Here is a 19,997-nt window from a genome sequence, read left to right as displayed (position 1 = left end):
CTGTACACCGTGTGCACGACACTATGATGGCAACGCCGTCATTTGACAGGCAACAACGTGAGTGAACACTGTCGCTGTCGAGGAGAGAGACCGTGCGTTGTTAGTGAAACTGTAATGTGAACGGCAGCAAATTTAGTGCTGCATTGAGAGAATATCGTCAACAGAAAGATCTGACTTGGCGTGGACCTGGATGAGGAAGGCATCCGATTTCGGTGGAAGTTATGACAAGATGAACTGACCACGCAGCATGTGCCGCGCGTAGTGCTAATTCTCATGCAGCGTCACGAGAGTTGTCCACCCCACGGTCAACAGTACTGAAAGTTTTACGGTCTGTTTTGCGTTGGTACCCGTACAAGATCCAATCGGTGCAGCAACTGAAACCGCATGGTCGACAGCACAAGATCCAATCGGTGCAGCAACTGAAACCGCATGGTCGACAGCAAAGTTCTGGATTTGCTCTTCAGTTTGTGCCACACATAGAAGTTGATAACATGTGGCCGAGCAATATTCTACGGAATGACGAGACACATTTTATACAAGAGGGTGCAGTGAATACACTGAGCTGCTGAATTTGGGGTACTGCTGAACAGCGAATTGTGCAAGAAGAACCACTGCATTCGCTCTATGTGACTGTGTAGTATGGATTCAGAAGCACCTTTATTCTCGTGCTGTTCTTCTTTGAAGAGAATACACAAAGTGCCCGCATCTCGTGGTCGTGCGGTAGCGTTCTCGCTTCCCACGCCCGGGTTCCCGGGTTCGATTCCCGGCGGGGTCAGGGATTTTCTCTGCCTCGTGATGGCTGGGTGTTGTGTGATGTCCTTAGGTTAGTTAGGTTTAAGTAGTTCTAAGTTCTAGAGGACTGATGACCATAGATGTTAAGTCCCATAGTGCTCAGAGCCATTTGAATACACAGAGAACGCCCTGCCAAGTGTAGGCCTACAGAGACCACCTTGCACAGCACGGTGCTTTGCAAGAGCACAATTATGTGGAAACCATTGCTTTCTTGCAACATGGTTAATAATAAAAATCAATATTATGCCTTTCTCGCTTGTTTGACATTTTCCGCCCGTGTCCCGTTCCTAATCCATTACATATGGAAACATTTATGTACGTCTTTCTTGCATTCACAGTGCCAGATGTGCACCTGGTGGCCAAAATTTGAACTAATATTTTTCTCGCGTAAATCAGTGCCACATTAAGGCATTAGCGCATTTACCAATTCGCTCCCATATGATAATTACAGCCCACACTCGACCTCCTTGAGTAGTTGCACTTTAATTGTAACAACCAGGTATCTACTGGCCTGACGACTCTTCTGCCGTAGCGACAATAAATTATACATGCAGACCTTACTCGTGAATCAGTCTCTCTGTTAGTGAAAACCATACCAAAATCCCTAAAGTAGTTCAGACAGGAAAAGGCCGCGGGAAACTTTAATTTAATAATGTATATAGACTGCAGACAAAGAAGTCATATGGAACGCCACTTCCGAAAAATTTTTTCAACAAAACTCTGACGCGATGTCCTGGTCGCCGAGTATGGGCTTGATTTTGAGTGAAATAAATAAGATAAAAAGTTGCCGGTTATATTGCTATACAGAATAAGTCTCGAATTAGGTAAGTAGAGAATCAGCTACCTACAAATTTATGAAAGTGCATGTAATAATTGAATGATTATTCATGCTTTGGCGACCTGCACAACAACTGAGGGGCCTGACGACATCTGAACAGCTGAAAAAGATGACACAGTTGGAGCTCCTCAACATATGGAAAACACTACCTCCACTGTAATGGATTCTGGTGTATGTGACATCCGCGAATTTGTCGAGTCCGACGATATCACTCGACAATCTTTTCTGACTGATGTTGTATAACCAATCTTTCATAAAATATCATGCAACTGACATAATGAACACCAAGAAAGCCAAACAAATATTATTGTCAGCCTTACAACTACAGCAACTCCACTACGGACAAAAGTTGTCTTGTATGGATAGGCAAGTTCTCGGTTTTCCGTAGAAAAACACACAAAATCTTGACGTGACATTCTTCTGAAATTTGTATACAAAACATCGCCGTGACTATGTGTTTCTCGCACATAGTACCTGTGTTATTTAGATGCTTTGCCCGTAATCGCTTTTGTGTTTTACTTTTCTGTCTCGTTTCATCACAACAACAACAACAACAACAACAACAATAATAATAATAATAATAATCATCATCATCACAATAGGGCCGCCTCCGTAGCCGAACGGCAAGCGTCGCTGCCATCGGTGCGAAAGGACCCGGGTTCGATTCCCTGCACCTTCTCAGGAGTATTCTGAGGTTGGCAGGTCTTAAATGGAATCCACGCAGCCTCGCAAGGGCAAGTGAGTAGCTGTTTGAATAAAGAAGTCGGGGCACCTTCAGGATTCATCTATTGACGACAAGGCACGGCGGACTGGCGAAATTCCGAACACGTGGCCCACAATCACAGATCACTCCTCGTACTGTCTTGTGTACAGGCGTAAGGCGTAATCGGCGAGTGCTGTGATGTTTGTCACAATATAGGCAGCACAAACTGCCAAGCAAAGAAGCGGACGCATTAACAGACTGCTTGAACAATGAGGCAACGTGAGGATACGAGAGTGCAAGGGTAAGTTCAAGTGCAAGTGCAAGTCTAAGGCATTTCATTGCCACTGATTTTTGCGCATGTGCTTTTGTTCCCATACATCCTTGGTTTTGACGAGGAAAGGGGCGTCGTGTGTACATAATTCAACCACAGTAATCCAAACGGACGTACAGCCTCGGCTGTGTGTTGCTTGAAGAGTCGTAATAACGGCATTCTGTCTATACTAGCTCAAAGTAGCTTTTAAATTTACGATACAACGGTGAAGGGGCATAATGGTGAAACGCAAATAGCGTCTTTGTCCGATTTGTAGTAACAAAGCAGATGTTCTACGAACTCTCATTTATTTTCCGAGTGAGCAGTTTAAGGTTTCGAAAACAGACAGGCTGTGACACTACGCGAATTATTCAGCGAGCCAAGTTCATTCAACCTGTTGCCTTGCGTCACGTGCACCTCACACATTCAAGAAGCGAGTGTAATTTTACCCGATATTATCGACCAGTGGCATGGAAGAAGAAAACGTGCCACGCCGCCTACGCTATTAGCCGACTTTGCGATATGACACTTGTCTACTATTGCAACTATCGTGTCACAGTTCCATTCCATACAGAAGGAAATTGAACAATAATTAATGACGGTGGTATATCATTTCGTGCACGCCATGCAATTTCTTCCCGTATTTTTAGGTATTCAGATAAATGGTTCAAATGGCTCTGCGCACTATGGGACTTAACTGTTGTGGTTCAAATGGCTCTGAGCACTATGGGACTCAACATCTTAGATCATAAGTCCCCTAGAACTTCGAACTACTTGAACCTAACTAACCTACGGACATCACACACACCCATGCCCGAGGCAGGATTCGAACCTGCGACCGTAGCAGTCCCGCGGTTCCGGACTGCAGCGCCAGAACCGCACGGCCACCGCGGCCGGCACTGCTGTGGTCATCAGTCCCCTAGAACTTAGAACTACTTAAACCTAACTAACCTAAGGACATCACACACATCCATGCCCGAGGCAGGACTCGAACCTGCGACCGCAGCGGTCGCGCGGTTTCAGACTGTAGCGCCTAGAACCGCTCGACCATTCCGGCCGGCTAGGTATTAAGAGCGTGCCAACAAAATTGTTCTCAAATTATTGTATTTGGAACAAATTCAAGGCCGAATCAACATTAATATACTGCCAAAAAGACAGTACATCCTTTTAGATATTTCCAATTCACTCACGATTTATTGTTACAACAGTGCATATGGAGTACATGAAATGATTACATTTACAGATCAATAGCACAAACAGTTATGAGGTACCGCGTACCGACCCATGCTGAAAAACACATACTAGACGGGGATTCGAACCACGCTCCTCTAGAACAGTACAGTGTCGTAACCAATGTTGTAGCCTCCACAGCTGACTCTGGCATCCAGTCCATCGTGCAGCTAGTGAATAGTGTCCTGGGCTATGTTATGCTACGCCTGCTCGACCTGTTGGCGTAGTTCTGTAATAGTTGTTGGCTGACCGCCTCGCACGAGTCACTTCTCGTCTCTTCGTATCCTAGACGTGCTCGATTGGAGATAAGTCTGCAGATTGTGCTGGGCAGGAAAGTTGGCGTACGTCTTGTAGAGCACGTTGAGTTCCACGGGTAGTGTGTGGGCGGGTACTATTCTGCTGGAACAGCACGTCACATTCCTGTTGCAAGAACGGCAAAAGAACTGGTCTAACAACATTCTGTACCAATCGACCGCTGGTTAGCGTCAGCTCTAGAAACATCAAAGGCGAACCAGAGTTGTAGACTATAAGGCCTAGGTGGGCTGGTTTGTCTTGGACGAACGCACTCTACTAGACAGCGCTTACAGGTTTTACGTCGTATCCGCAAACGTGCTTTCATCGCTGAAGACTACGGCGTGCTGATCCATCTTCCAAGTGATCCTCTGACGTCACCAGTCGAGCCGTGCACGTCGATGGTGTGGCAGGAGTGGAAGACGGGCCAGAGGCGTGCGTGCCCGTAGTCCCATTGCTAACAAGCGGTTCACAACAGTTCATGTTGACACGTCTGGGCTCACAAGTCCTCTCATCTGTGCTGTCGTAGCTGCTCGATCTGCGACTGCTGCCCTTACAAGACGACGATCAAGGAAATAAACATAAATAACACCATCTGCGTCCCCGAACAATGTTGTTGTTGTTGTGGTCTTCAGTCCTGAGACTGGTTTGATGCAGCTCTCCATGCTACTCTATCCTGTGCAAGCTTCTTCATCTCCCAGTACCTACTGCAACCTACATCCTTCTGAATCTGTTTAGTGTATTCATCTCTTGGTCTCCCTCTACGATTTTTACCCTCCACGCTGCCCCCCAATGCTAAATTTGTGATCCCCTCATGCCTCAGAACATGTCCTACCAACCGATCCCTTCTTCTCGTCAAGTTGTGCCACAAACTTCTCTTCTTCCCAATCCTGTTCAATACCTCCTCATTAGTTATATGATCTACCCATCTAATCTTCAGCATTCTTCTGTAGCACCACATTTCGAAAGCTTCTATTCTCTTCTTGTCTAAGCTATTTATCGTACACGTTTCACTTCCATACATCGCTACACTCCATACAAATACTTTGAGAAACGACTTCCTGACACTTAAATCTATACTCGATGTTAACAAATTTCTCTTCTTAAGAAACGCTTTCCTTGCCATTGCCAGTCTACATTTTATATCCTCTCTACTTCGACCATCATCAGTTATTTTGCTCCCCGAACAATGTGGCCATGATTTTTCCAGCTCAGGGCTGCGTCTTGAATTTCTTTTTCTGGGGCGAGTCTTTGTGTCGATATTCTATAGACTGACGTTTCGTCTCCGTGTCATAATGGTGTACCCGCGTTTCGTCTCCTGTCACAACTGAATGGAGAAAGGCGTCACCTTCATTTTCGAACCGCGAGAGGAGCTCCTGGCAAAATTCAAGTCTGTGCGCTTTCATTTCAGGAGTCAGCATCCGGGGTACGCATCGTGCACAGATCTTCAGATTGCCAAACAATGCAATAACGCGACCCACACGTTCTTGTGAAATGCCGATTGTGTTTGCAATTTCTCTATGAGTGATACAACCATCGTCCTGAATCAATCTGTCAACATTCTGATTGTGAAACTCGGTGGTTGCTGTCACAGGACGTCCAACTCTTTGTCTGTCACGCAAGTCAGGTGTTCCCGCCTCAACATGTTTAAACATACTCGCCCAACGACGCACAGTACTCACATCAACACAATCACCGTAAACTGCTTTCATTCTCTGATGAATCTCCTTTGGGGTGACACCTTCCGCTGTGAAGAATTCAATGACTGCACGTTACTTAAATCGCATTGACCGACCGTCTGCGCAGGGTTCCATACTTTACACTGTAACAACACAACCATTCAATGCTAAGGCTTCACGCCAACTGCAGTTGTAGAGAAGAGGCTATGGAAAAAGCCAGTTCCTGCCGCATACCAATGGTGCCAACTGTCGAAGAGTTACGAAGGTGGAGACATAACTTTTCAGTCAACCCTCCTATTTACATGTAAGATACCGAATAATTGAACATTGCTTCATGTCTGATGGTCCTGGGGGGTGGGGGTGGGGGGGAGGAGGGTGCAATAATGGCTCGAGGCAGCTTGTATTTGTGCCAATGCGGTGGTAGGGTTTGGCCTACATTCGCAAGTTGGCGGACATTCCCCCGATACTCGTCTAATTTGTGAAAAAGACGAGTTGCCTGGTATTTTATTTTCTCGGCGACGTAGGTTTCTTCAGTCAGCTCGTGTATTTCTCTCGTCCTGGCCTACCTTGGGGCGCCTAGGTTCCACTTCAAATATCTGTTTTGTAGTGGTTGCAAACTGCGTATATTAAAGCCACATGTTGTTCCCAAAGTCGTCGAGCTGCACAGCAGGGAGGGTTGTATCGTTGCCCTATAAAGTTTTAATTTCGTTGATGAGTTTTGATTCCTGCGAGTGAAAAACGATGTGAGTGCCCGGATCATCAATTTTATATGTTATATTTTGTCGTGTGTTGGCAACAGACTAATCGGGCGGTAGCTGTCTGGCAACGTTGGGTTTTTTCCTCCTTTGGGAATAGCGGTCGTCTTCATCGTCTCCCAATTTGCAGGAAAGCAGCCCTTGAGTAAGCAGCTGTTGATAATTCGAGTTAAGAGAACGATGGCCTTTCTCGGAAGATGCTTAAGTCGGCGTTGGTCACAGAATCCTTGCCAGGCACCGAGTTGTTAGTCTTCCTGTTGAGTTTTCTAATTTCAGCCGGAGTGCTAAGAACAGGCCTTTGTTGTTAGGAGAATTGGCGGAAGTCTGCGATTCGCTGCCGGAAACGGTCCTCTTCCCTTGCGTCCTCTGCATCCTGTGGAGGCGGAGTTGTCACGTGGTGTTCATATACGTCGGCATATAATTCAGCTTGGCCAAGCGAGTCGTATATGAGGCCATCAGGGCCGCGAGTTGCTCTCTTTGGCGGTCTCGATGAGCGTAGTGCCCTGACAAGTTGCCACTCTTCCCTAGTCTGGAGGAACATTTCGTTCATCTTTGTTTCCCAGAGGTCTTGCCGTCATTCTTCAGCTCGGCGGCGTAGCTCCAGGGACAAACGAAACATCATCCTCTATCTTCTGGATGTCTGTATCGTTGGCATCGTTTTCTGTGAGTATTCCGGCGATGCTTGATTTCATTGAGATGAGGAGGGACTGTTTCAAATTGATGCTCCTGACGAAAGATATCAGTTGCTGCGCGCCTTGGTGCTCGTTGAATTTTAGCTCTAAAAGCTGCCTCAGCGATTACATTTCCGGAATTGTAGAGACGGCTTGGGTCGGTCGGGCGTTATTGTAACGGTATGTCCCAGTTAACAGCTCTGGAGCTTGGAGGTGGTATTGAGAGGCCGCCACCCTCGGGAAGTCCGAGAACTGGTAGATGATCAGATGACAGGTCCTGGATGGTCCTGAGCTGTAGATTTGCAGCGATATTTTTAACAATCGCTATATCGAGAACGTAAGGCTCCTGGACGGCGAACTCAGGGATGCGTGTTGGCTCCCGTGGCCCATAGATGGTGACTTGATCGTTCTGTAGATCGTATAGTAGCTGTCCCTTTCGGTTGGCCCTGCTTGAATGCTAAGCCCCATGTTTGGAGTTAAGGTCTCCTCCCAGCAAGACATTGAGTCGGTCGAAGACAGCAGAAGGTCTCTGGCCACCAACTGTTTCTTGGGGCTAAGATACGCCGCCACCAGAGTTATGTTTCCTATTGCCGTGAAGATTGTAACGGCCGTGGCTTCCAGTGATTTCAGGGGCGGTAGATCCTCCTGATGATGTCGTGCGGTGTTTTTGACGAACACTGCAGTTCCACCACCTCGTTGTCCAACCCGGTCGCCTTCTGGCTGTGAGCATTCCCTATTAAAGGGTAGACGCAGATGGCGCTCTGGTAGCTACGCCACTACGCTATCTGTTGGTGGGTGACGTTGAAACCATTATCAGTACGTCTATTACTCAGCAGGAGGCATATGTCGTCATCGGATCAAATCGATGTTGTCTTTCCCGGTGTACTAATTTTTTTTGCGGCAGTGTAAGCTACAATATGTAATGACCAAGATTCAAAACATATATATATATATATATATATATATATATATATATATATATATATTTTTATCAAAACACACATTCGCAACCCACACGAGGGGGGGTACATACTTTGCCATTGTTCTGCATGTCTCTAATATAAGTTCAGTAACACTTCTCGTGTTCCTACATTTCTCCGGAATTTGAATTGATTTCCCCGAGGTCGGCCTCGATTCTTCTGTAAATAATTCCGATCAGTACTTTACGATGATATTCATTAAGTTACGTAAAAAACCTTTTATGTAACCATGTGACATGTCACACAGTAATTGAAGTACGTAAAGCTTTTTTGTGGTTAAATTGCATAACCAGCATGGCTGAAAAAACGTGGAAAGCAAATAACACGCATCACACGAATTAGCTTAAACGGATGGCTCCGTGATTATGAGGTAGTCGTTTCGAAACGTAGTTGAATATGAGATGAAATGTTTTAATGTTGTGGCTAATGAACATAGACCATCATTCCTTGATTCACTAAAAGCTTTTCTCCAAGTAAGTTACCCTTACCGCGGTCTGTTTCTCATGAGCCAAGGCGCAGAATTCGCTATCTCGACAGCGCTATCTCAAACACAACGCTAGGAAACTGACAATTATGTCTGACGTAGAATTTATGGCCGAACGCGTCTAATTTCTACCCAAGTCATGGAATGCAGTATTACGACTGGTTGGTTCTCAACAAGCACAAAATCAGTTGAGAGCACAGTTAGATGTCCCGCCGTGACGTTGTGTACTAGTAGGTGGAAACACGTAAAACAGAAACGCGCGTCGTATTAAACAACACGCTTTATCTGACAACCGACTACGCGTTTTCTACAGGAACGTTCAACCGTACGCTACTACTGAACAAGTTACGATCGCAGCTAGCTGCTGAAGAGTTTAATACATTTTATTACCGCTGTCTGCGCTATCTCAGGAGTTTTTATCTACCGGAGGAAAAACGCAGCGTACGACGTGTGTTTTAAGTCAGTCAGATTTTCTTATATTTGTTTCATTAAAATACATTGGTTGTTCAAAACGGAGCGTTTTTTGTGTGTAAGGCGGAACAGGAAATATACACAGCCACCAAAAGACACAGTTTAGTCACAATATTACGGCCACCTGCTCGTGTTCAAAGTAACCGCTTCCAAGATCAACGTAAGGTTCATTTGGGAAGTATACGTGCCGCCAAGGAATTCTAAAATTTCACAGCTTTCTTTAATATACTTACCTTTTATGCCTCTGAGGTCGTCGTCGTATTTAGAGGTGCAAGACCACGGCATCTCTTAAGGGTATTTTTGAGCATATTCTGATGTTTCGTTTGCAATGAATAACAGAAAAATTTAGCGTAATGTTTATTTTCCGCTCCCAGAAAAACAATCGATGACAAAGGATAATGATTTAAGATGGCTGGAATCAATGTTACCATCATAAAATTGATTCAGACGAATACACTAATGCGTATTTCTGGATTTCCGGAAGGCTTTTGACACTGTACCACACAAGCGGCTGGTAGTGAAATTGCGTGCTTATGGAATATCGTCTCAGTTATGTGATTGGATTTGTGATTTCCTGTCAGAGAGGTCACAGTTCGTAGTAATGGACGGATAGTCATCGAGTAAAACAGAAGTGATTTCTGGCGTTCCCCAAGGTAGTGTTATAGGCCCTTTGCTGTTCCTTATCTATATAAACGATTTGGGAGACAATCTGAGCAGCCGTCTTCGGTTGTTTGCAGATGACGCTGTCGTTTATGGACTAATAAAGTCATCAGAAAACCAAAACAAACTGCAAAACGATCTAGAAAAGATATCTGAATGGTGCGAAAAGTGGCAGTTGACCCTACATAACGAGAAGTGTGAAGTCATCCACATGAGTGCTAAAAGGAACTCGTTAAACTTCAGTTACACGATAAATCGGTCTAATCTAAAAGCCGTAAAGTCAACTAAATACCTAGGCATTACAATTACGAACAACTTAAATTGGAAGGAACACACAGAAAATGTTGTGGAGAAGGCTAACCAAAGACTGTGTTTTACTGGCAGGCCACTTGGAAAATGTAACAGACCTACTAAGGAGACTGCCTACACTACGCTTGTCCGTCCTCTTTTAGAATACAGCTGCGCGGTGTGGTATTCTTACCGGATAAGACTGACGGAGTACATCGAAAAAGTTCAAAGAAAGGCAGCACGCTTTGTATTATCGCGAAGTATGGGCGAGAGTGTCACAGAAATGATTTGGGCTGGACATCATTAAAAGAAAAGCGTTTTTCGTTGCGACGGAATCTTCTCACGAAATTCCAATCACCAACTTTCTCCTCCGAATGCGAAAATATTTTGTTGACACCGACCTACATAGGGAGGAACGACCACCACGTTAAAATAAGGGAAATCAGAGCTCGGACGGAAAGATATGGGTGTTCATTCTTTCCGCGCCATGCACTTAAATGTGATTTGCAGAGTATCCATGTAGATGTAGAACACACGCAGCCGAACTTCCCCTCGACGCAGGGTGCCTCGCAGACTTCACCTTGAGCAGAAGCAGCTTCTTCTGACATATAGGCTCCGGACGTCACTGTTACAGCGTCAACCAAGCCATACATCATCTAAACGACACGTCTCGTCTCTTGGTTAACCATATGTATACATATTGTTAATACCAGGGGAGAGTACCTTTCACACCACTAACGAACTGGAACATCAGTAAGTGTAACAGGTTTAAATAATGGAGACTCAACGTCATTCGAAGATTTCGGGCGGTGTAGCGGAACAGCAGAGGCAAAAATAATTAAAGCGGAAAGAGACGAGTTAGTGGCTGTTGGAAAAGGCGCAGCATGAATGCAACAGGTAGGAGAAAGAGAGACGCATGTTATGCTGAGGTGCCGAGAAAGTTAATTAGTAAAATTTGACAAGAGAGGAAGGGAAACGAAGGTACAGGAGACGACAATTATACTGAGTTGATGTTTTTTTTATTCCTTTTTCTGTAAGAACTGTTAGGGAGGTGAGCATGAACGTTAACAACTGACTGAAAATAGAGATCAACACGTCAAAATGGGTCAAATGGCTCTGAGCACTGTGGGACTTAACATCTGAGGTCATCAGCCCCCTAGACTTAGAACTGCTTAAACCTAACTAACCTAAGAACATCACACACATCCATGCCCGAGGCAGGATTCGAACCTGCGACCGTAGTAGCCGCGTGGTTCCGTACTGAAGCGCCTAGAACCGATTGGCCACCGCGGCCGGCTCAACACGTCATCACTGCAGCTTATTTATTCCACGTAGCCTCACATGCAGGCGGATCATGAATATTTTGAGCTGCTGGTAACGTAGGAACGTAGTCATAACAAATGGCACACTACAGTATACTCTTAACGTTCCTAGCGAACAAAATTTCTCGATGTACGTAGGTTTCTGCAGCCGGGATCAAGTTCACTAAAATCTTTCTGGGTTACGGGTGGGTAATGACATACGCACACCAGAAAGCTGAAGCAGGACAGCCGAAATATCCATTTTGGTATTTAAAGATGTTTGTGTACTGATACAGCTGTACATACTGAAGACATTTAATGAAAACGTTCTGCAGGCGTGCTCCTGTTATCTTTCATTTAATCAACCTCCTGCAAGTTAACGCTGCTGTCTGTCATTCCACTGAGAAAGAATCCACGTGCATTGGTAAGGGCACACTCGAAAAATGTGGAAAGACATAAGATCAACAGCGGAAACGGGAGCAAGTTCTTGTGACCAGAGAACCGTCAGGGGTAAATCGAGTATAGGTTCTGGCAAAAGCTTTATAAGAGTACGCTATTGTGTGGGGTCTGCAACACAAAATGACCAAACAGATGTAACACCATTTAGAAAGACGAACTCCTGGACGTGTAACCTAAGAGGAGGAGGAGGAGGAGGAGGAGGAGATTAGTGTTTAACGTCCCGTCGACAACGAGGTCATTAGAGACGGAGCGCAAGCTCGGGTGATGGGAGGATGGGGAAGGGAATCGGCCGTGCCCTTTCAAAGGAACCATCCCGGCATTTGCGTGAAGCGATTTGGGGAAATCACGGAAAACCTAAATCAGGATGGCCGGAGACGGGATTGAACCGTCATCCTCCCGAATGCGAGTCCAGTGTGCTAACCACTGCGCCACCTCGCTCGGTTGTGACCTAAGAAAAAGAGGAACTTGGGGCACGTGATTCAAAGCAGGGCATCGAAGTCGCACATTGCAGGAGAACCCGTCACTATCGTCCTCTGCGGACTGGTAGAGTGTTCTAGTTACTTTTGGATTGTCCGTCTTGTTCTCGTGACACTTGATTGGAGAAGACTGACACATACAGTACAACGTACTCTGACATTTTACAGAATTACTTTCTTCTGATATGTATACCGAAGCTACTCTGCTGGGAGACAGGAGGATTAATGCCTCATTGTGGTTTCTTACCTTGATGGCCACCTCGAGCTCCTCTTCGCGCATGGCTGGTTGGCTTCCGTGCACTCAGCTCATCGCCGCACCTGGAACAATAACAAGGGTGGAGTCAGTCCGACCACGCAGTAATACACGTGAGAGGACTTACAGTGAGTCCAAAAAGTATTCTTCAAGCTGCATATCTCTTAGAAAACAAAGTCTGTGTAACATGAAAAGAAATGTATAAAAAATCTAAAGAGCCAGTCACGTAAGAAGTACCTCGGTAAGTCATTTTTCTTGAAAAGCAAGGAAAGAAATACATCCAATTCGACAGCAAGGTTAACAAAATAGAAAACGTAATATAAGAGCTAGTTCATGAAGTATTCGTCCACCATCTGAACCTGCCGAAATTCTGCGCGCAGTGATTAAATTACACTCCTGGAAATTGAAAAAAGAACACATTGACACCGGTGTGTCAGACCCACCATACTTGCTCCGGACACTGCGAGAGGGCTGTACAAGCAATGATCACACGCATGGCACAGCGGACACACCAGGAACCGCGGTGTTGGCCGTCGAATGGCGCTAGCTGCGCAGCATTTGTGCACCGCCGCCGTCAGTGTCAGCCAGTTTGCCGTGGCATACGGAGCTCCATCGCAGTCTTTAACACTGGTAGCATGCCGCGACAGCGTGGACATGAACCGTATGTGCAGTTGACGGACTTTGAGCGAGGGCGTATGTATAGTGGGCATGCGGGAGGCCGGGTGGACGTACCGCCGAATTGCTCAACACGTGGGGCGTGAGGTCTCCACAGTACATCGATGTTGTCGCCAGTGGTCGGCGGAAGGTGCACGTGCCCGTCGACCTGGGACCGGGCCGCAGCGACGCACGGATGCACGCCAAGACCGTAGGATCCTACGCAGTGCCGTAGGGGACCGCACCGCCACTTCCCAGCAAATTAGGGACACTGTTGCTCCTGGGGTATCGGCGAGGACCATTCGCAACCGTCTCCATGAAGCTGGGCTACGGTCCCGCACACCGTTAGGCCGTCTTCCGCTCACGCCCCAACATCGTGCAGCCCGCCTCCAGTGGTGTCGCGACAGGCGTGAATGGAGGGACGAATGGAGACGTGTCGTCTTCAGCGATGAGAGTCGCTTCTGCCTTGGTGCCAATGATCGTCGTATGCGTGTTTGGCGCCGTGCAGGTGAGCGCCACAATCAGGACTGCATACGACCGAGGCACACAGGGCCAACACCCGGCATCATGGTGTGGGGAGCGATCTCCTACACTGGCCGTACACCACTGGTGATCGTCGAGGGGACACTGAATGGTGCACGGTACATCCAAACCGTCATCGAACCCATCGCTCTGCCATTCCTAGACCGGCAAGGGAACTTGCTGTTCCAACAGGACAATGCACGTCCGCATGTATCCCGTACCACCCAACGTGCTCTAGAAGGTGTAAGTCAACTACCCTGGCCAGCAACATCTCCGGATCTGTCCCCCATTGAGAATGTTTGGGATTGGATGAAGCGTCGTCTCACGCGGTCTGCACGTCCAGCACGAACGCTGGTCCAACTGAGGCGCCAGGTGGAAATGGCATGGCAAGCCGTTCCACAGGACTACATCCAGCATCTCTACGATCGTCTCCATGGGAGAATAGCAGCCTGCATTGCTGCGAAAGGTGGATATACACTGTACTAGTGCCGACATTGTGCATGCTCTGTTGCCTGTGTCTATGTGCCTGTGGTTCTGTCAGTGTGATCATGTGATGTATCTGACCCCAGGAATGTGTCAATAAAGTTTCCCCTTCCTGGTACAATGAATTCACGGTGTTCTTATTTCAATTTCCAGGAGTGTATAACCCACTGTACAAACTAGAATCAACCATGCGCGGCCCCACTCTATCGCCTGTTGTGGTTCTGAACAGCGCCGACACAGTGCAATTACCGCTATGGGCCGTAAGGGTAGTGAGACTCTGCTTACACAATGAGTGCAAATCTTCTTACGAGATTGCTTAAGTAGTCGGTAGACCTAGATCGACAGTTCAGTCGATAATAGATTGATTTTGGCAACAAAATCATTACGAAACCAACCACGCACCGGACGCCCTCACACTTTGACTGATGCAGACGTGAGAAGTATCATGAGGGAAATGAAGAAGAAACCCAAAATCAAAGCTCCTAAGTTGGCTGGGGAGTGAGAGTCTAGGGGAAAAAAGGTACGTGCCAACACAATCAGAAATTCCTTCAAAACGTATGGGTATCACGGCCGGGTAGCGCGCAAGAAATTTTGGGTTAGTGAACAGAATCGATAGAAACGTCTTCATTTTGCGATGGAATGTAGATTCAAAAAGGAAGGCTTTTGGAATAGAGTAATATTTCCTGATGAGAGTAAATATAACGTAATCGGGTCGGATGGCAGGCGGATGGTGTGGCGAAAGAAGAATGCGGAGATGTTGCCACGCAATCTTGTGCCAACGGTTAAACACAGTGGTGGCTCCCTGATGGTTCGGCACACAGTTTTAATCTGCCAGGAAGTTTCATATCAGCGCACACTCCGCTGCAGAGTGAAAATCTCATTCTAGACGAATACTTTTTATACTCACTGTATCCTTAGGACGTCTTTGCAACATGATATCGAGGAGAATCGCGAGGATTCACTGCGTGAAAGCCAACTATGGGCGTTGATGCGTCACAGTATAACCTAACTGATCAACAGTATCCTGACACCCCTATGTAATGCGGAGTTGACCACTAGATGCCACGAAAGGCGGACCAGCCGATATGAACCGAGGCGGGGAGTATTCTGTTCTCAGAAGAGAAGCAGCAACGGCAGAATACGTCCACGATGGACGATGTGACCTATTCTACACGTTATTTTAGATCTATGTGACGATGCTGTGCTGAGTGTATTTATATGTTCTGACGATGCCATTACGGCCCTATCACTTTAGGACATGGTGTAGAAAATATCTGAGGATGGTCATTACCGACTGAAACCGATCATCGTCAAAAGAATTGTGATATTGTGATCAAAGACCAGAATAAAAAACATTTTCAGTACTGGATCACTGTTCATATACGCGACTGTGTCGCAGCTGGTAAAACAGATTAATTTAGTCAAAAGTGTAGGTAATCCCAAACATTTTTGTTCTGAGTAGAGCAGTATTTTATTTTTGTAGGCATTTCAAGTCATAAATTGCGCTTCATAATGTACTTCAGTACTGAGCTGCAGTTAACAGTTTTCATTGATTAGTAACTTTTGGTATTTAATTAGATTAGTTTTCGTTGTTTCAAATTAGTATTTCACCAAGTTTAAGATTTTGTTTCACAACACTGTTCACATGCGCAACACAGTCCCAACCAACAGTGAGTATTGTTCAGCAGTTGAATACGACAACTGAAGCACACGTTACACGGGGAGAAAGATTTTGAAAAAAGAATATTCAGTATTTTCATTTATAGACAAATTTTCATAGAAAGCTTACAGTGGTACAGTACGAAACACGATCCCGTGTGTAGGCAGAGTACAGATCGGCTCTCTCAAGCTCTGCTTCTGGGGCCAGTTCTGTCGCTGCCAGAGCTGTTTCACAAGGAAGATATACAGGGCCATCTGCCCGCTGGTCAGGAAATGCACGACCGGCGTCTGCAGCGGAGTGGGCGGCCGGTAGCTAGCGGGCACTCGAGTGTGGGCTGCTGGGATGCAAATGGGATGCGTGGGCGACGCACGTAGAATAACCTCGCGTAGAACCTGCTCAGGCCGGCGGTCTGCGCGGTTCAACGAACCAAGCGCCGTGGACGCGCATTCCACAAGGCCTTCAAGCGATTAGCCGATGCATTCAACTACACTACTGGCCATTAAAATTGCTACACCAAGAAGAAATGCAGATACTAAACGGGTATTCATTGGACAAATATATTATACCAGAACTGACATGTGAGAACATTTACACGCAATTTGGGTGCATAGATCCTGAAAAATCAGTACCCAGAACAACCACCTCTGGCCGTAATAACGGCCTTGGTAGGCCTGGGCATTGAGTCAAACACAGCTTGAATGGCGTGTTCAGGTACAGCTGCCCATGCAGCTTCAACACGGTACCACAAGTCATCAAGAGTAGTGACTGGCGTATTGTGACGAGCCAGTTACTCGGCCATCATTGACCAGACGTTTCCAGTTGGTGAGAGATCTGGAGAATGTGCTGTCCAGGGCATCAGTCGAACATTTTCTGTATCCAGAAAGGCCCGTACAGGACCTGCAACATGCGGTCGTGCATCATCCTGCTGAAATGTAGGTTTTCGCATGGATGGAATGAAGGTAGAGCCACGGATCGGTTGAAGGTAGAGCCACAGATCGAATGAAGGTAGTACGGACAGTACGTAATTTTTTTCAAACCACAAAAAAGGTTGCAAAACGAAGCGTACGGGAATAGCACCACAACAGGGACCAGTTTGGTGGAGGAGTGTGGTTTACCCAGTTACAAGGGGTACGAGAAGACTCCAGGAATCGAGTTACATATTATTAAGGCAAGCCACGGAACTTTCATTGCATCCTACATTACGAAGTGATAAGACACAAACTACACTGAAGCGCCAAAGAAACTGGTATAGGCATGCGTATTCAAATACAGAGACATGTAAAGGGGCAGACAACAACTGTCTGACGCAGTTGTTAGATCGGTTACTGCTGCAACAATGGCAGGTTATAAAGATTTAAGTGGGTTTGAGCGTGCTATTATAGTCGGCGGACGAGCGATGGGACAAGCATCCCCGGGACGGCAATGAAGTGCGGATTTTCCTGTACGACGAGTTCGCGTGTGTACCGTGAATATCAGGAATCCGGTAAAACATCAAATCTCCGACATCTCTTCGGCAGGAAAAGATCCTGCAAGAACGGGACGAACGGCGATTGAAGAGAATCGTCCAACGTGATAGAAGTGTAACCCTTCCGCAAATTGCTGCAGATTTCAATTATGGGCCATCAACAAATGTCTGTGTGCGAACCATTCAAAGAAACATCATCGATATAGGCTTTCGGAACCGAAGGCCCAGTCGTGTACCCTTGATGACTGCTCGATACAAAGCTTCACTCCTCGCCTGAGCCCGTCAACACCCACACTGGACTGTTGATGACTGGAAATATGTTGCCTGCGCGGACGAGTCTCGTTTCAAATTGTATCGAGCGGATGGACATGTATGGGTATGGAGGCAACCTGATGAATCCATGGACCTTGCATGTCAGCAGGGGACTGTTCAAGCTGGTGGAGGCTCTGTAATGGTGTGGACCGTGTGCAGTTGGAGTGATATAGGACCCTGATACGTCAACATACGACTCTTACAGGTGACATGCCCGTAAGCGTCCTGTCTGATCACCTGCATCCATTCATGTTCGTTGTTCATTCCAACGAACTTAGGCAATTCCAGCAGGACAATGCGACACCCCACACGTCCAGAATTGATACAGAGTGGGCCTCAGGAACGTACTTCTGAGTTTAAACACTTACTCTGGCCACCAAACTCCCCAGACATGAACATTATTGAGCATATCTGGGATGCCTTGTAACGTGCTGTTCAGAAGAGATCTCCACCCCCCGTGCTCTTGCAGATTTATCGACAGCCCTGCAGCATTCATGCTGTCAATTCCCTCCAGCAGTATTTCAGACATTAGTCGAGTCCATGCCACGTCGTGTTGTGTTACTTCTGCGTGCTCGCGGGGGCCCTACACGATATTAGGCAGGTGTACCGGTTTCTTTGGCTCTTCAGTGTATTTTCGAATGGCTCTAAGCACTATGGGACTTAACATCTGAGGTCATCAGTCCCCTAGACTTAGAACTACTTAAACCTATCTTACCTAAGAACATCACACACATCCACGCCCGGGGCAGAATTCGACCCTGCGACCGTAGCAGCAGCGCGGTTCCGGACTGAAACGTCTAGAACCGCTCGGCAACATCGGCCCGGCAGTGTATTTTCAACATAGTCACTAAGTCCCTGTAAACAAGCGAGACGTTCTACCAATCGTGTAGCTCGTCGACGACAGAAATCGAGAGCTGGATTTCCCTGTCAGCACCATCCACGTCTGTGCTGCCTTCGTCAGATTGTTGGCAACACTTCAAAAATGGTTCAAATGGCTCTGAGCACTATCGGACTCAACATCTATGGTCATCAGTCCTCTAGAACTTAGAACTACTTAAACCTGACTAACCGAAGGACATCACACAACACCCAGTCATCACGAGGCAGAGAAAATCGCTGACCCCGCCGGGAATCGAACCCGGGAACCCGGGCGCGGGAAGCGAGAACGCTACCGCACTACCACGAGCTGCGGACGGCACCACTTCGCTACGGCTGTACGCCACATTGCATTCAGTCCACATACCGCTAGAATTTTACGGTGAAACTGTCTGGAACTGAGACATTTTGTCCACAAGAATCGTACTGCCCCGCGTATTTTAAGTTTGGAATACGTTTCCAGTTACCGAAGAGTACATTTCTAGTTGCTGCGCCATTTCACTCGCGCACTGCGTTGCATCTGTTACCCGAACCGCAGCAGAACTGTGTTTGCAGGAAACCCGGAATATGTACTCTCTTCTGAAACGCGCCAGTCTCTTTGTGCAATGGCCTTAGCGTGAGACATGTGTAACTTACTTTCTGAAATCACCTCGTATATACCACTGAAATCATATTCACTGTAATGGAATGAATCGAATGAATGGTATTAACTGAATTCTTCGTCGGTGCTTGGCAGAACGTGGCAATGCTCTTGAAAAACGACACATTTTCGTGATGTTTTGCAAATACTACTTTTTAAATCACGAACCGGCTTTCGGATTCTTGGACCATTGTCAAGTGATAGTTAAATATTACAAATGGTTCAAATGGCTCAGAGCTCTATGGGACTCAGCATCTGCGGTCATCAATTCCCTAGAACTTTGAACTACTTAAACCTAACTAACCTAAGGACATCACAAACATCCATGCCCTAGGCAGGATTCGAACCTGCGACCGTAGCGATTGCGCGGTTCCAGACTGAAGCGCCTAGAACCTCTCGGCCACACTGGCCGGCTAAATATTATAGCCAAGATGAACTGACGTGCGACATACACATCTTTCACTTGATACGTAGTATGATGAGGTACAGAATGTTTACATCGGAAAGTATTACTTTTTTGTACAACTTTTTCATAATATATAAAAATCATACATTCAGCACAAAAATGAGAAAGTTAAATTGGCGCCTCTAATATTTGCATTACTGAAACTTAAATCAAAATAAGGAAAAATGAAATTTGTATCATCCACCTTTAAACTACGTTTTCGGACCCATGTATATTGGGTTTGTTTTTCTTGTTGCGACGAGTAGTATCACGTCTCACACTATTCGACACATCTTTTA

The 19,997-nt window shown here is 46.4% G+C and overlaps 1 protein-coding gene across 1 annotated transcript in view; it reads right to left on the bottom strand.

Moving 5' to 3' along the window:
- The window catches only part of LOC124798244 (ras-related protein Rab-23), a 454,150-nt gene that overhangs the window by 387,282 nt on the left and 46,871 nt on the right, over window positions 1-19,997 (bottom strand). The window contains exon 2 of the mRNA XM_047261561.1: window positions 12,636-12,706. Coding sequence (XP_047117517.1) covers window positions 12,636-12,668 — 33 coding nt within the window. The 5' untranslated portion in view covers window positions 12,669-12,706. The remainder of the gene's footprint in view (window positions 1-12,635; window positions 12,707-19,997) is intronic.

This window comes from Schistocerca piceifrons, chromosome 5, assembly GCF_021461385.2.
Source record: "Schistocerca piceifrons isolate TAMUIC-IGC-003096 chromosome 5, iqSchPice1.1, whole genome shotgun sequence".
Taxonomy (NCBI): domain Eukaryota; kingdom Metazoa; phylum Arthropoda; class Insecta; order Orthoptera; family Acrididae; genus Schistocerca; species Schistocerca piceifrons.
The sequence above is the reverse complement of the archived record's forward strand: the minus strand, read 5'-3'. Positions and strand labels throughout refer to the sequence as shown.